This window comes from Hypanus sabinus, chromosome 6 (genome assembly GCF_030144855.1).
Source record: "Hypanus sabinus isolate sHypSab1 chromosome 6, sHypSab1.hap1, whole genome shotgun sequence".
Lineage (NCBI taxonomy): Eukaryota > Metazoa > Chordata > Chondrichthyes > Myliobatiformes > Dasyatidae > Hypanus > Hypanus sabinus.
In genome coordinates this window covers 155,424,990-155,443,151 of record NC_082711.1, presented here as the reverse complement: position 1 = coordinate 155,443,151, position 18,162 = coordinate 155,424,990, and the positions used below count along the sequence as shown (strand labels likewise).

Genomic DNA, 18,162 nt, shown 5'->3' with positions numbered 1-18,162 from the left:
CTTAATTACAAGTAGCAAAGGAGACTTACACTGCATCATGCTATCCTAACATACTCTAAGTTTTATATATGACTGTACATTATATATTGAAAACCAGTCACACTAAAGAAAAGGCAATTGTTTCAGATAAAGAAAAACAAACAAGGAACATGTTGAAGCTAAGAGAAAGCAGAAGCGTAAAAACAGAACATCTATATTCACAATTAATGAGTGATAAATTTTCCGATGTGTTTATCTGGGTGGGAAGAATATAACATTTGCATCTGGTTTTAAGAAACTGCTGTCAAAACATCATTAAAGCATTTACACCATTAAATAAATATTCCCCAAGGTAATAACACCCCCAATCCACTGAAGACCTGTCAAAACTGTAAGGATATGATATGTACATATACTTTCAGGTTTAATTAATTATATAAAATTGTATACATACCGTGTTAAATCTGTAATAGATAAGGTGTTTCAGATCTTTGCACATTCGGATTTGCCTCATCAGCTTGTATTTGTACCTGTACATTCCTGTCAATTGTCCTACATGAGCGAAGATATACTGCAACCCATCTGACAACTAAAATGCAAAGAATAAATTTAAATTACTTTGATTTAGTGTCCAGCTATGATTTTATGTAAAGATACTCTAATTTATTCCTTAATAAAAATAACCGTGCATTTACACTCTACATATTTAGTACTGGTGCATTATCACACAAAACTTCTGGTTCTTACACACAAAGAATACAAAGTGAAAAGTAACCCTGCTTCATGTACTACCATGTAGCCTAAGTGTACCCACAAAAGGTGAGGTGTAGCTATTAATTATGATAGACAGTCAAGAGAGAAAGATAGTCAAGTAGAAGAATTAGAAATAGAGACATTATCAGTGTGAAGTGAGGTCATGCTAACATCTGGTTAGTGTCAGTGTGGGAGCACAGCAGAGACAGTTTGGTAGCCTGAGAACCCATTATTCTTCTACACAAAGAAAAACCAGTCGTAATATTCTGATTTACAAAACATTTTTGGATACTGTTTATCACAGTCAGTCTAAACTCTGATGAGACCAGTTGGCTAAGGTGATTATAAAAGGCTTCAGGAATTTAAAAGAATTAAAGGAAATGATTATACGTGACGAAAGTAATAGCCTTCGTCAAAGAATTCGCTGTAAAATCAAAGCAATGTCTGAAAAGTATCTTGTCAGCTTCCTGATTAACAAGTAAATGAACTTGACAAAAGCCCTAAAATATAATGGTTGGTCACCAGTATCGCTGATTTCACCACGGGCTCTGTAAAGATGAACTTTATTTGTCATGTGTACACGGAAACATTGTAACATACAGTAAAATGAGTTGTTTACGTCAACAATCAACACATCCAAGGATGTGCTGGGTTAGCCCGGAAGTGCTGTCATGCCTCTGACACCAACATAGCATGGGCACAACTTACTAACCCTAACACGTACATCTTTGGAATGCGAGAGGAAATCGGAGCATCTGGAGGAAACCCATGCGGTCGCGGGGAGAACGTATGAACTCCTTACAGACAGAGGTGGGAATTGAAACATAATTGCTTTCACTGTAGTGTTGTGCTAACCATTAACTCATCATGCCATAAACAAGATTAGTACACAAATGATTATGGTATGTAAACGATGATTAAAGCTAGGATAAAAGAACAAAGTGACTGAAAAAAGATACCATTTAATATTACTTTAAAATTAAATCTTTCTTTTATAAAATCCCAATAATCTTTTTGCTTGTTGTACCTGAAAAGCATCCACGTTCCCCAATCTGTATTGAACATGACTATCAACAACAAGCTTTGTCAAACGTAGCACCTCACGACACAAATGGAATGCATTACCAAATCTTGACTTTTTACGCTCCTGTGAAAATTAAGTCAGAGGAAATATCTTAGACACTTTAAAACCGAATTTTCCACTCACAGTTGCATTGCTTTACTTAAGTTTTCATCTACAATAAATGCTGCACCACATCATGTGAGGCTATTCTCATTATATGAAATGAGCTGTGGTAATTTTAGTAAATGCTTAATGACAAAGACTTAGCTTAAACCTGAAAAGTGATATCCATTTTACCATGATATGCATGCAAGTCACTAGACTATAGCTTGGAAAGATGTACTAACTGTTATCACCAAAAGGAAGTTATTTAATTTGTTCAAAAATGATGTAGATGAATATTTAGCTTAGTATGCTAAATAATTAAAAATGAGGCTAACTAACACTAATGCATTTAGTCTTTGCATTCTGTTGTGGTTACAGATTTCAAATATATCAATTAATTATATCCCATGAATTCCAACAGCAGCAAATTCAAGCCTATTTACCAATGACTAGAGCTTTTATGCAAAGTGCTGAGACTTCAAGACGAAACTGCAAACATCTTGTAACATTGTAATCAGATTAATTTAGTATTAAAAATGAGTTAAATCCCTAAAATGAAAGGATAACAAAATAGAAAACAACAATTCAAAGTAGTAATTCAAGTTTTTTTAATGCCTAGGTTTAAATCTTAAAAATAAAGCTGCAAAAAGCATTAGTTTTTTAGTTATTAACTCAGACTCCACCTCAGGTGTGTTGCCTAGTGCGAGATAATTTTTACCTTAGTGGTGAGGGTTTTCACAGGCTTCAGATTGAAGTTATAGTCCAGATGCAAATAATTCAGGTTCTTGCGGTGAATTAGCAAGTTCAGCATGTTGTAGCCTTGACGGCACACCTGTAACCCAACCTCCACCCAGTCTAGTTTGGTTGACTGGAAAAATTTCGTTGACTTGAATGAACGGAATAAGTACCTGATGTTTTAAAAGAAACAAAATGCATTAAACATGATTAGTTAAAAAACTGTACTTCCTCATTGTAATGTCTAACATCCTTTCTAGAAAGAACAGCCTCGACCAAGAAGATAACAGAGTAGCACAACAAAATGGCCGGAAACATCGGCTGTTTATTCCCTTCCACAGATGCTGCATGACCTGATGAATTTCTCTAGCATTTTTTTGTGTTCCTACAATAAAAATTATTGAGATGCATGGTAGAACTAAAAGGCTTAGACCAAAAACTATACTCTGTTCCATTTTTTAACAACACTCCCCTCACAATCTCAATGATGCCACAATGAGTGTTTCTGCCAAAATAGTTTTGAACATCAATGCAAAATCCACCTACCTTTTCTTTTGTGCTTTTGGAGGTCTGTGTTTAAGTGCATTCAGGACATAGTATTTCAGGAGTTTTTGGTAAGAAACTCTAACTTTGACTGGCTGCCCAGCTGGACAGTGCTCCCGATACCAGTTCTTAACTAAGGGGATGTCAAGTGCTCTCCTTGTTTTACCAGATCGCAGATTAAATGGTCTTGGTGCCCAAAGCAAGGCAATGCCATTTGCAGTATTGTCAGAATACAATGGTGTTTCTTTCAAGAATGGTTCCACACAATCAGGAAGTTCAAACTCTTCATCGTCATCAGGTAACGGCTCCTGACTCTGAAATGAAAGACAGATGCATATGATCAGCTCTGTTTATTGCATTTCATCATCTGGAAGAATGAAAAGAACAAAGTCAATGCTGGTTATCATCAATTACCTTAACAGAGTGTCTGTGAGAAATAGGGTTGATCAATGGATCAAAGTAGAATGCCGGTAGATCTGGATCTTCAGTTTTAATAAATACAACATTAGGTGTGTGGTACCTAAATTCCAAATTAAAAGTTAAATTAATGGTAATATATCAAATGTTCATTTCCTGTTCCAATTATCCTCCCCAATTCATCATCCCATGGTTACTGTGACCGCCACAAGCCCATCCAAAGATAATCTTCATCAAGACTATGAATGTTGTATGGTAAGAAAGCACAAAAAGATAACACTGTAAATAGGCCACTTGGCCCCTCAAGACTGTCATTGTTACATATGGGTTTTCTACCCCAAGATTTAACTCCTCTACTGTGTCAGTTACACACCATCTTCACCTCCCTGATCTTTCAATAATGTTTACATCCTTGCTAAAAACCTGGAGTGATCTAGACTACAAACCCCATGGGGTAGAAAATTCCAGATTCTGCAGGAAATTCCTGTGCACCTCAGCTTTGAAGTTTTTCCCCTTTTCTCGTAGCTATGTTCCCTCATATGAGATGTTACTATAAGTGAAAGCTTTTCAACATTCTTGTGTCCCTTGGGAACTTTTGTTTCAATAAGATCACACTTCATTCTTCTAAACTCTAAGAACACAGATCTAACCATTTTAAGCCATTCATCCCAGTTACTACCCTATTGAAACTCCTCTGGACAGTTTGATAAATCACAATCTCATTCAGCATCCAGATAATACCTTACAAAGCACACTGAATGGGAATCGGAAAGAAATTTATTTTTCTCTTCCTTGGACTTAGGAGTTAAAGCAATCTACAATACAGCTCCAATTTTGAGACCAATATTAGCAAAGTTTCCTGAGGCTCAGAAACAAATAGGGAACTTTCTATTTAGCAGTTTAATTGTAAACTTAGTTTACTAAGCTGAGTCAAAGGGGCATTTTGGAATAAAGTATTTCTAAACTTTAGTTTCTACATTTTAAAAGTCAATCATATTTTCTACAACTCAAATGTCTGCATGTTTCTATACTACTCATTTATTACAAATTCATTGACACCTTAAACAGTCCTGCTGGGGAAAGATTCAACTAATGTTCCAAAACATTATGTCATTCAGACAGCAGTACTTCAGTGCATTGTATTATTCCATGGGAAAGGCAACAAAGACAAGCTTGCTGAAGGAGTCTTAAGGAAATACTTAAGTAACACAAAAGTAAAAACAATCATCAGCCTTTGGAACCTCTAAGACTACTGACCATGTTGCTCTCACATTGTTATGCCGGTAATTCCATAATATGAATCGGATAGAATGCCACTGATAAACTAGTGAATGCTATTTGTGTTACCTGGGCTGAATTGGTTATAGTGGGATTTCTATCCACTTAAGCATTAGTTTGGAAATTGATAAGCAGGAGGAAAGCTATCTTAGAAAAATAGTCTTGGAAGCAAAAGGTTCCCAACCTAATCAGATATCACTGTTTCTAAGAACACAGACTGCTGGCTTTCCTGCAGGAAACCACTGGAAATTGACAACAATCACTTCTACTGATACTTGTGCAAGGATACTCAATTAAACAATTTAACAGATACTTTAAGTTTGCCATAACAAAAATATACTGCTAAAATACTTTTATTTTTTAAAGTCCTACAGGTTAAATAACTTTCTTATTGACAATCTGAAATTCTTTGACCATGAATTCTACTTTTCCCATTTGAGCACAAATTGCTTATAATGGTCAAGAACAGCACCAAGCTATCAACGCTATAATGAAATACAATACGTTAAAATAACATTTTAAAAGTCTTATAATGTCTTTATCTACTGACAGTAATAAATGTACCGTAAATTCCGGACTATAAGCCGCTACTTTTTTCCCACGCTTTGAAAACTGCGGCAACACTGCGGCCTATACTATGGTGCGGCTAATGCATGTTTTTTTTCATGCCGCCAAAAACATTTTGCCTCGTAACAGTAGACCAATAAAATTGATGAGTAGTTCACAGAGGTCCAATGAAATTGTACGATAAATCAAGCACACTTTCACAATTAAATTACTGTAAATCAGTCATTTGTACTCACCCTCATCAACATGGAAAACACTCGAAGAAAAGCATATGATGCAGCTTTTAAGTTAAAGGCGATCAATCTGGCGGTTGAAGAAGGAAATCGAGCTGCTGCACATAATCTTGGCATAAATGAATCCATGGTGAGCCAGCGTGAAGAACTGAGTCAATGCAAAAAGACGACAAAAGCTTTCAGAGGTAATCATAGCAGATGGCCCGAACTTGAAAACTTTCTTGAAGACTGGGTTAACACACAGAGAGCAGGCGGCCGCAGTGTTTCCACCGTGCAGATCAGACTGAAGGCTAAAGCAATCGCCACCAAAATGAAAATCGAAGATTTTAGAGGTGGGCCATCGTGGTGTTTTAGATTTATGAGACGAAAAGGCCTGTCCGTCAGGGTACGCACGACTCTATGTCAGCAGCTCCCTCCCGACCACGAGGAAAAACTTGCTAACTTCCACACATTCACTCAAACAAAGATAGCGGAGAATTCCATCGGGCCAGATGATATCATAAATATGGATGAAGTACCTTTGATGTTTGACCTGCCTCTCACTCGGACTGTTAATAAAAAAGGTGACTCGTCCATCACACTGAGAACAAGTGGCCAAGAGAGAACACATTTTACTTGTGTTCTGAGCTGCACAGCATCCGGACTAAAGCTTCCACCGATGGTGATTTTTAAGCGGCTGACAATGCCAAAGGAAAAATTCCCAAAAGAAATCATGGTGAAAGTCAATAAGAAAGGTTGGATGATGGAGAGTCTAATGAAGGATTGGCTGAGAGAGTGCTACGCCAAGTGACCAGGGGGATTTTTTCACAGAGAAAAAGCATTGCTCGTTATGGACAGCATGAGGGCCCATATAACAGATTCAGTGAAAGCTGCCATCAAGAGTACAAACTCAATTCCAGCTGTGATTCCTGGGGGCACCACGAAGTATTTGCAGCCACTGGACATCAGCGTGAACTGGGCATTTAAAGTGGCGCTGCACGTTGAGTGGGAGGCTTGGATGACGAGCGGCGAGAAATCCTTTACCAAAACAGGCCGCAAGCGAAGAGCATCTTTAACTCAAGTCTGCCAGTGGATCCTAAATGCGTGGAGCCGTGTCACAACATCCACCATCACCAACGGATTTCGAAAGGCTGGACTGCTGCGTGATGAAGAGGACCACGTGCACTCAAGTGAGAGCGACAACGAAGAGACTGAAGTGAGTGACGAGATCCTGAGGTTGTTCAATTCGGACACTGAAGAAGAGGACTTTGATGGTTTTAGTGCGCAGGAGGAAGATGAAGAAGGCGATCAATAACTTTTCCTGGTAGGCTGCAGTATATATATTTTTTTTACCAGTCGTTAGGAGATATTGGAATGTTGTTCGTGCACTGTTCAGTAAAAAAAGTATACACAACGTAATTTGTGTGTTACCGATATGTATGTATATTTAAAAGTAGCTGTGTTACAGGCACAGTTCGAAAAAAAGCATTTGCAATATGTATTTGTTTATGTTACCATACGGATTTAATTAAAAGTTAAAAAAATCCTCACGTGTAATATCTTTCTGTGTAATATCTCATATTACAACGTGGGACACCTGCGGCTTAAAATCCAGTGCGGCCTGTACAAGTACAAAATTGATTTTCTTTCTAAAATTAGAGCGTGCAGCTTTTAATCAGGTGCGCTCTGTAGTCCGGAATTTACGGTACTTAATTCAGAAGGAAATTTAAATCCTCATAATGATCATTCGAAGACATGAAATGGCTTAAATACACGTACTTACCAGGTAAGATGAACATGATGGGGCAGATTGTTGTACAGGTATGGGAATGCTATTTTGTACTCTGTTCGAATTGGCTGTCTAATGATGATCTTGTTGATATCATTGAATTCATTCCAGTCTTCATCTCTAAGAGACAAACCAAAATCAAATAATCAAACTGCAATATTTTACTTCTTTATCAAATAAAGACAAGTTGCACACCATGGTATAAAGTTCCAAAAGCATAAAATATTATCTAACATTTTTTAAGAAATAGCATAGCCACCATAGTCTCTAAATAACATGCAACACGAAATACAGAATCTGATTATGAAATTTTTTGTTTTGAAGTGATGATTGACACCAAATATGTTTTTGTATAAGTAAGAGGGGTAGGCATAATAAGCTGTAGCTTCAGCCTGCACCCTTTCGGTCTGTTTTAAAGATTGGTACTATTTAATTTTGTCTTATGAAATCATCGTTGAAAATGATACTTTTTGTTACGTTTGTACTGACCGAAATAAAATTTCATTCATTATCTTCTTGCTTTAATCTTACAAGAAAACATGACCTAATGGCCTGCTGCATAAAAATTGCTTAAAAAAGCAGATTAACTATAGTATTACCAAGAATGACAGACAGCAATCATAAGAAAGGCCAAAATAAGGGGCTGAATTAACTGGGGTCACGATTATCAAATTGAGAACAGCATACGTGTCTATTAATACATAAAATCACTTGCACAGTAAATAGTGTGGTTTAAAAAAATACTGGAAATGTTCAACAAACTACTATTCTGAGTGTCATTGAAAAGTGAAAATTTGCTATGTTGAACCAGCCTATATTCTTTAAAACCGAAGTGCTTTTTTACTGTATGCCCTCCTGACAGATATCAGTGTAGGCTGATTATTTCCGTATTTTTAAAATATCAATTACCATGGAGAGACCAGCACCCAGCTTCATTAATAGGAATACTGACACAAAATCACCAAAATTAATGACTCCCTTAATATCTTAGTGCAAGATTTCTAAAAATAAAAGTTCTTACTGAAGATTCACATCGCGAACAAGAGGTTCAAATTTTGGTCCACCAGGAATTGCCATGTTCAGAGCTTTGGAAGTAAAAAATGCTTTGAGATCAAATAGATAGAAGTAGTTGTCATCCACTAAATCAGTTAACAACTGATTAGCCAAGCGGTAAAGCGTGGACATCATTGGTAAAGTAAACTGCCAACGCCGGTAAGTAGATCCATTTACAAACCTAAGATGGGACAAAATTTCTTATTTAAACATTTACAATTTCACAATGGCTCCAGACTGCCAGAATAATTTTACTCTAATTATGCAGACGTTACAAGTTAATTCTAAATACAACAGTTAAAAAAAAACAAGCGGCGATGAATTAAATATTGCTAAAGCTTAGAACCCACACTCATGAACTATGTATCACTAAAGCTCAGAGATAAAAACAACGAGGTGCATGCATCACCCCTACATATTCCAAACATCAACCAGCATTTTCGATCATTGCTAAACCCAACCTTGCCCTCACCTACAGTGCTCACCAGATAATGGAGCTGAATAGTTAATAACTGTAACAAAATAATTTTGACGTTTTATTCACTTCTACAGGCTTCACACAACTGGGTTTTACTGCAGTTTCCAAAAAATGGGAATTCTGTAGACATTATTTTAACAATTTTAGAACTCTGGTACTTTTTTAAACATAAAATTGTGCGCAAGCTATCAATATAAAGCAGTACATATCCATGTGAGTTACCATACTTAATGTAAATTTGATTATAACATTTCTTCAAAGTTAAAATAACAAATCAGCAAATAATGAATATTGTTTTAATGAGTTTTTGAGGCTTACTTGGGCAAAGAAAGTGCACTTTCTTTTCCCAACACACTGAGCCCAACAACTTGTACAAAGTTGCTGTTAATACAATGAAAGCATTTAACATTCTTTGGATATAATAGTTTAGAATACTGCAGAAACTACTCAACCTTTCAATATTTAGTATTCGGTGTACTTTAAAAATAATTTTTCAATAGTTATTCCAAAAACTTGCAGAAGAACTAAGTTAAGCTTTGTTCATCCTCTAGTGGTGTAATAGTCCTAATGACACCTACCGAACTGAAATGTACTTGTTAATAACCAGCTATTTGTTCCTATTTAGTATTACTACTTTGATAGGCTTTCCATTTATTTTCCTGGTATTGATGCACTAAATGTTTTACTTTGGGTCGCAGTCTTGCTCAGGTGGAGGGATGTTACCCCGCCCACCCAAGCTCAGTGGCTTAGGGACATCATATCGAGTCTATACCTTGAGAAGATCCATTATTCAACTCTCAATTCAGACATGAAGTTCTAAAAGGTGTGGACCCTTTCTTGAATATTTTCAGAATTCCCAGCCAAACTAAAGGCTCATCCCTTCTTCCTTTCCTCTGCACATAACTCCCTGACTTTCAGCATTCTCCGGTAAAGTTCTATGAACTCAGATGTGTAAACATACAACAGTTTACGTGTTAGGAAAATACACATTCTCTATACCAGTGCAGCTCGGTGGGGATAAAGGTTCTGTTTAACCCTTTTTGGTAATGCAATGATGGCTTGGAGATGGGAATTGGGAGGGGTAGGTCAGGGCAGGAAGGCAACCAAAGCACGATCTCTTTCACAGATGTGAATTGTATTTTTGTTATGTACTGCACAAACCTCCTTTGTATTATGCTTTATTGATTTAAAAAAACCAATAAAAATATTGCTGTGGGGAAAAAAAATTACTTTGGGTTGTCTTTCAATGGCTGGTGGTCATACAACCACTCAGCTACTGGTCCATCCTCTTCTGAGTCAAGTTCCATCTGTATTGCTTCAAGTGGCTCTACATCAAGTATGTTATCTGCATAATCCAGCGGAGGCTCCTCATCATCAAAAGGAGGAAACCGCATCCTTTTGAAATGCCGTCTATCACGTTTTTCACGTCTCATCATAATCCACATGGTTCTAGCAATAAAAGAGTAATTCAATACAGTATCAGCGAAATGTCAAAACAGAGATCCTCAGTATGCCAACGAATAAGATTTATCCAGCAAGAAAATAATAAAAACTATGACTTCAGAATCTCATGGTGAACTTTAAATATTTAGTTCACCAGTGTATTAAGATTTCAAAGATTAATGTATGAAGTGGAAATGTTCTGAATACTGATAATTGACCTTGCCTGCAGTTGGGACTAGAATTAAACATTCCTTAAATAGTGCTGTTATTAATTTCAAATTAAACTACTTAATGATTAACTAGCTAAAAATAAACACATCAAAATAAGAGTTAACATTAATTTGAAATGCTTTAATAGGTCAAAATTTCCTCAATTTTATACACAGTATGTGTGAAAAAAAATAGAGGGAGCCCTTTACTTCGGAAAACCCTGCTGTTTTCTTCTAGGTTCCTACAACCAACAAACCATCCAAACATTATTTTTATGCAACTCCATTTGAATATATGACAGCTTCTCCTGCTTTAACTAAACTCCAATCCATCACTCTTGACATTTTATTGAAATAAAGCCCTTTGTTTCAATTTGGAATATCACAATTGAAGTAGAGCTTCACCTCACTAGTTCGTCAGGGAAGTTACATTCAACATTGATGCCAAAAATGGAAAATTAGAAAAAGTTATTTCAGAAGGAATCAGGAAAATATTTGAACAACTGCAAAAATCCAGGAGATTAAAGTCAAAAGCAGTAAGTCTCTTTAAAATACCAAGTGTGAGTTCAAAAATGGTTGGTTGACAGGAATCAGAAATCATTGCTAATTGTAAAACAGGAGCCATTCAAAACACTGATGTTCCAAACATTGCCCAATATGATTCCCTGATGTCTACTGTCAGAATATTACAAAAATAGCTCAGAAACATCCAACACCTTACTTACCCCCACTGAGATATGTAAACTGGTTCAATAACCCATGGAATTTCATTAACGAATGAAATTGCTCCTGTGATGTGATACAGAACCGATACATCTCTGATTTGCTCCCATGGCATAGGCATGTTTTCCAGTAGTTTCAGAACAGCATGTGGCATGTACTTCAAAGCTCTGAGAAAAGGGAAAAGATAGTTTAAATTAGATTAATTAGTTTTAATTAGTTCCAGACAGCATCAATGTGATAAAATTAATGATCTTAACATTAAACATAATACACTTTACATGGACAGTTCAAAATGACAGAGTGTATGTTAGGATCAGTGTATTTTTATTAAAAATGAACTATGTAAAATAGTGTTTAAAATTGTAAACAACTTTGAAAATGCATATAATTGAACCTCCAAATAAAATATCTTTAAGTTTTTTTTATACCAGTACCAAAACTTATGAAGGCACAATACATTTTGGTACCTCGACAATGTCATTTTTAAGGAAAGCTTCTACAAAGCTGTACATCTGCAAAATCTTATTTTTTTAAAACTGACTCATTCCATAAGACCTTAATTTGAATTCTCTTTCCATCTCAACATACTGACTCTTAAGTAGGGAAGGATCCAAGGCAAAGCAGCTGTCAGAATATGGAATCAACAAGCCATTTTTAAAACCATCGAAAAACTAAATGCTTCTGTTGTTTTAATAGTAGAAAGGTTTATAGTTACACTACACATACAATGCTCTATTTCTTCATTGCAGATCTCAGACATTCATTTTTATAGCTCTTTAAATAGTCATCTCAGCAAACCTCCAAAATCAAGAAGAGAACTACAAGGCAGCATTAAAATTAAGCACAGGAATGATATCAAACAACCATTTATCTTATATACACTGTGGTCCAATGTCTCTTCTTCAAGACTGAATTAAAGAGGAAGCATGGAATCCACCAGCATGATTTCATAACAAACACGAACCTGTTATTGCTCTTCGAGTAAATACATTTTCTTACCCAAGATAAACTCGTTTGTCATGTCTGAATTTTCTATTCGTCATGTCACCATGGTCACGAATGATCTTTCGTACATGTTCAGGGGGCATATCTTCCTTCTGAGCATCCACAAATCCAAACTTTCTCTTCTCAGCATAACGTTTTGCCTGAAGTTGCTGCCATTTCCTAGCTGGAAAAAAATGTAACTTACTTCTATGTAAACTGAAGAGGCAATGACACATTTTAAAATAAACTGGCTTTACCAAGAAAAATGGTAAAAGAAACAAAATTCTTTAAAAGTTCTTTGATTTTAACTGCTAATGGAAAATACATTCTGAAGTCAGAAACCCATCTTGAAAATGTGTCCATTAATGAGGCTCTTTTTCCTGTAAGAATTATATTCTAATCTTCAACGGAGTAAAGCCGATAAGTTGGACACAACAGTCAAATCCTGAGTGTACTATATGAAAACAAAGCATCAACATCAAACCTGCAATTTTACTTTTAAAACAACTGTTAAGTCATCTGCAAGTTGGTTTGTTGTCAACAAAGAAAATGGAAATAAGTTGACTGGTCATTCCATGTTCAATGTGCTATAACATATTTTTTAATCTCAGGAATGATCTATATTAAATAACTGAGCATGAAAAAATTTGAACCAACCCTGTACTGGGATTGGCTCTCAATGCCCGAAAAGACACTCAAAGAATGCCAATCTCAACTCTTACCCTATCACCAGTAGTAAAGTTCCCAAAGCTAGCAAGACTAAATACACCATCTTTGAGATTAACTTCTATGTTCAGTGGTCAATGGGAGATGAGTAGTCTTGGACTATAAGGTATATGCATCTCTGTTTAAACAATAAAACATCGCCTACAAACCTGTGGATTACTACTGAATAATATGATCTAATTTAAAGCCCAACAGTAACACACCAAGTGCAGTTTTAAACTTTACCTTATTTCTAAACTAATTTTCAGCTTCTTCATAACACCATTATCAAATAACAGCTACCAAATAAAAATATTTAAATGGTAAACATTTAGAAATATTTGTTTCTGTACTTGAATTTTATTTCAGGAAATGTACAAGTTTTCTTTACATTTAAATGAATTTATTACCAAAGAATAAATTAAACAGATTATTCCAGAAATTTACCTTTTTCTTGTAACTTTTCTTCAGACATATAATCAGGTACAGGTACAGGTACAGGAACAGCAACAGGAACTGGATTAGGTCCAGGTGCACCCCTATATGGGAATGCTGCCATTTTTGTCGATTCTGAAGAAATGACAAATTATATTTCTTTAATTGTGAGAATATATTCTTATGTCAAATATACTTGTTAGTGTTCTGCTAGTGCAAGCACCATGAATAATACCCAGTGTCCATAACATTTTCTAATTGTGTGAAATACAGTAACATACACATTAAAAATGCAAAAAAAATTTAAATGATTCAAACATCTGCATAAAAAGCTATGAAATTCTGTTCATTCACCAACATTCCAGAACACAAGTTGCTGTACAAAGAAACTGAATTATGTAGTTTTATGCTAAAATCATTTAATAAGACTTAATCATATCTTCAACTCCAAATTAATGCCTACCTGTAGTAATCAACATCTGCCAAATACACTGCTATTTCTGTACTTTAAAGAGGGTTTGAAAGATGCAATACTGTCTTAAAAGAAGATGAACTGTATCTCGCCTATATTAAATTGGCCACTCTTTTTTAGAAAACAGCAATCTCTCATCTAGATGCTCACAAAATAGGAAACCTCTCTACATTCAGCCCTTAGTATCGTTTAAGTTTGAATAAAGTCGAGTTATTATCACACTTAACTACAGCAAATACACCTAACTTTACCAATCTTGCCTCATAAGTAAATCTATGCACTGCAATTAAGTCTAGTGAAGCTTCTCTGAACTGCTTTGAATGCATTTATTACCTACCTTAAATGAGGTCACAAAATTAAAGTATTCCGGATGTCTTATATCTTGCTAACCATCATCTAATCCCTCCAGTTAAGATGCAACATTCCTCTTTTGTAGAGCCCCCTCCCGTCCTTCTCGCAATCTCTTTTGAGTTCCTACTCAAGGCAGAGGATATTGCAGTACAAAAGCAAGGACTGTTAGGTGGGGTAACAGCTTCTTCCCCCAGACAGTGAGACTTAAGTCCCTGAAGAACATTGTTTCATTTAGCTGTGTACAGTGGAATGACAATAAACTTGAACTTGATTTCACAGCATCCTCGGGAAAGGTAGCTATCCAAGCAGCAATTTCTTTAACCTTTCAATGATCTCTCAGCAGCAATACCTGAAGAGTTGCTGTTGCTCTGTTACCTGCCACTTCTTAGTAATTTAAGAACATGTTATTAGTTTCCACAAACAGGTTTATTATCACTATCTTATATGACGTGATATTTGATGTTTACGGCAGCTATATAATGCAAAGACATAAAATTACAATATATCATAATATAAATAGTGTAAGAAAGGTAGCAGTTAGCATAACCCTATTACAGAAACAGTGACCCTGCCAGTGACTGCGTGGGCTTCCTCTGGGTGCTCCGATTTCCTCCCACGTTCCAAATTCCTATTGGTTATTAGGTTAATTGCACATGGATGTAACTAGGTGTTGTGGACTCTTTGGGCCGGAAGGGTCCGTTAAAGTGCTGTCTCTCTAAAATGGAAGGAATAATGAGGTAGCACTCATGGATTTTTGGACCATTCAGAAATCTGACAATGGAGGGTTAAAAGTTGTTCCTCTATCACTCCTCCATGCCAGTAGTAACTTTTCCCCTCTGCTTTCCAACCCTTAATTTACTGCTCCCCGTGAGATACTAGTTGTATATTTTGTACTAGACAGCAATATATCTATATAACTTATCTGCCATTTTCTAATTTTCCATTATTAATTCCCGAGACTCAACTTCTATAGGCCAAATCCTTATTAAAAATTATTTTATTTTTAAAATATCTTATCACTTTTTACATTCCTTGTTAGCTTCATCTCAGACTCTAGTTATTCTTCCATTACCTTTTTCAGTCTTTCTTTGTTACTCTTGTACTCTGACATGTCACCAATCTCTATGGAACTAATCTTGTTTTAGCTTTTATAGTTCACTATAGATAGTGCGCACAAAAGGTTCTGAAATTTTCTGATCTTTAATTTTCTTCATTAATCCACATAAAAATTAGTCATTATTTTGTTAAGTAAACACTTTCAAGTTCAGTTTATTGTCATTTACTGTGGGCATGTGTACCAACAAATGAAACAATGTTCCTCCAGACTAAGGTATACAACGCAGTACATATACCTCACACTCATAACATATATAGTATTACAACAAATAAATTAACAAATAATAAGGAATATTTACAACACAAGTTAAAAGGAAACAGTATAACATTACTAGCGCGTCCTACGTGTTGAGACCTAGGTAGTGGCAGGGAGTTCAGTTGTCTTACGGTCTGGGGGGAGGGGGGGGGGAAAGAGGTTTCCCACCCTGGCAGCGTATGCAGCGCTCCTGATAAATAATTTTTGAAGGGTGGAACCAATTAACCAGAATCCACAGTACTCAATATTCAACTTAAACAACTTTGACTCGTGCCCATTGCCCTCTTGTACCAGCAGTGTTTCTCCAAAAAAGTCAGTTAGTCCTTCACATAACTTTTCTGCATAAACCATTTAATCTGTAAGTAAACAATGCATTATTTTTTGAAAATTCTAATGGCACCTACATCTACCACCCTTGCAATGCTGCACATTACATACATTATAAAATGTATACATCTTTAAGCATGTTAAGGAGCACATCTATTGTGTCTGGTTATTCTTTTCTATGATAATTATTTTTGGAGAGGGAGATTGCTAACTAGGTAACGCAACCTACCGATCGGTGTTGCCACAATGAACTAGGCCGCCATGCAGCCCGGAACACCAGGCCCAAACCCTCCACGGGTACACTTTAACCCCTACCCCGCCAGCATTCAACAAGCTTAGAAACTAAATTCCGATCCGTGCAACACACCTCGGCCTTGCCAACCGAGCGAAAGTCAGTATAAACTTCACCGGACACCACTCATCGACCCGCCATTAACTCCCCCAACCGAACGAGGCACCTCCGGATGGCACACGGATGTGGGTAGGCGGGTCTTCCTGTTCCGAGCCTAACACTCGCCCTCCCCATTGGTAGCATGTTTGTGATTGACATGTTCTCCAACGTCTGCAAACATGCAGATGTTAAAGTTGGGTTTGTGTGTGGAGGATGTGAGGAAATTTTGCTGGAAATTTGTAGTTTACAGAGGGACGAATGAACTCAAGTTCTGGCTGGGGGAGGATTTCAAAGGTCAACAATATTGAAAAGTGGAGGTAATAAAGGTAGGGGATTAGAAATGAGGGGAGGGGTCTGAAGGTAACGGCTTTGATCTTTTCAATATTGAACTAGAGGAAGTTTTTCCTCATCCAATACTGGAATTTGATGTAAACAGTAGGCTGCACACCGACACCCTCCTCAATTAAATGACCAGTTTTTGTTTTGCTGTCATTGAAGGCAAAATTGTTATGATACCATGCCTGTAGGTTCTCTTTTCCCTGCACTTCTTCTCATTGTTATTTGGGGATTCAGCCCATTGCTGCGGTGTTACCTGCGAATTTCTAGATGGATTTAAAACAGAATATGGCCATGTAGTTGTGAGTGTATAGGGAGTAGAGACAGGGGCTGAGCACACTGTTTTGTGGGCACTGGTGTTGAGGATAATCATGGTGAAGGAGTTGCTTCAGAATCAGGTTTGTTATCACTGGCAAATGATGTGAAATTTGTTAATAACTTAGCAGTCCTATCCTTACTTATCCGTGAGTGATGAAGATAAGGATCCCGTTGCAAAGGGAGGTGTTGAATCCCAGGTCTAAGAGGTTAGAGATGAGTTATCTTGGAATTAAGGTATTGAAGGCAGAAATAAAGGTCAATAAACAATAATATAATGTAGGTCTTTTAACTGTCTGGGTGCTCCGGAAATGAATGTAGGCCCAGAAAAATGGTGCCTGCCTTAGGCTTTGGCAATAGGCAATATACAGAGGGCCAAAGCTGGAGATGATGTGTGTCATAACCAGCCCTCTTGAAGCATTTCATGATGCTAGATGTCAGAATCACTGTGTTTAAAGTGAATTTATTATCAAAGTGTGTATACCATATATCATCTTGAGATTCATCTTCTTGCAGGCAGTCACGAAACAAACACAACAGAATCCATGAAAAACCACACATAATAAAGACCGACAAACATTAAATGTGCAAAAGAGGACAAATCATGCAGATAATTAAAAAGTAGACAAATAATGCAGTGAACATGTGCTGTAGAATCTCTGAAAGCGAGTCCACAGGCTGCGGAGTCTGTTCAGCACTGGGGCAATTGAAGCCGGTCCAGGGGCCCGATAGCTGCAGGGCAACAACAGCTCACGAACCTGGTGGCATGGAACCCAAGACGCTTGCACCTTCCCCCAATTGTAGAGAGAGAAAGAGAGAGATCGGTCAAATCAGGCATATGGGATGGACTCAGGTGGAGGCTTTTGACTGGGACATGTTAGTTGAACACCAGTTAGTCTTCTGCTCTTGGGTGTCAATGCTTTAATCTGGCTTGACATTTAATCAGACAGACAGACAAACCTACTTTATTGATCCCGAGGGAAACTGGGTTTCGTTACAGTCGCACCAACCAAGAATAGTGTAGAAATATAGCAATGTAAAACCATAAATAATTAAATAATAATAAGTAAATTATGTCAAGTGGAAATAAGTTCAGGACCAGCCTATTGGCTCAGGGTGTCTGACAT

General features: G+C 36.7%; 1 protein-coding gene across 1 annotated transcript in view; it reads right to left on the bottom strand.

Annotated features, from left to right (window-relative positions):
• prpf8 (pre-mRNA processing factor 8) overlaps nt 1-16,489 on the bottom strand; it is a 41,844-nt gene extending 25,355 nt beyond the window's left edge. The window contains exons 1-12 of the mRNA XM_059973254.1: nt 16,361-16,489; nt 13,484-13,606; nt 12,347-12,515; nt 11,350-11,514; nt 10,203-10,421; nt 8,463-8,675; nt 7,436-7,561; nt 3,593-3,698; nt 3,182-3,492; nt 2,619-2,808; nt 1,760-1,879; nt 434-568 (exon numbers count right to left, since the gene is read on the bottom strand). Coding sequence (XP_059829237.1) covers nt 434-568; nt 1,760-1,879; nt 2,619-2,808; nt 3,182-3,492; nt 3,593-3,698; nt 7,436-7,561; nt 8,463-8,675; nt 10,203-10,421; nt 11,350-11,514; nt 12,347-12,515; nt 13,484-13,595 — 1,866 coding nt within the window. The 5' untranslated portion in view covers nt 13,596-13,606; nt 16,361-16,489. The remainder of the gene's footprint in view (nt 1-433; nt 569-1,759; nt 1,880-2,618; nt 2,809-3,181; nt 3,493-3,592; nt 3,699-7,435; nt 7,562-8,462; nt 8,676-10,202; nt 10,422-11,349; nt 11,515-12,346; nt 12,516-13,483; nt 13,607-16,360) is intronic.
• Nucleotides 16,490-18,162: the final 1,673 nt, after the last annotated feature.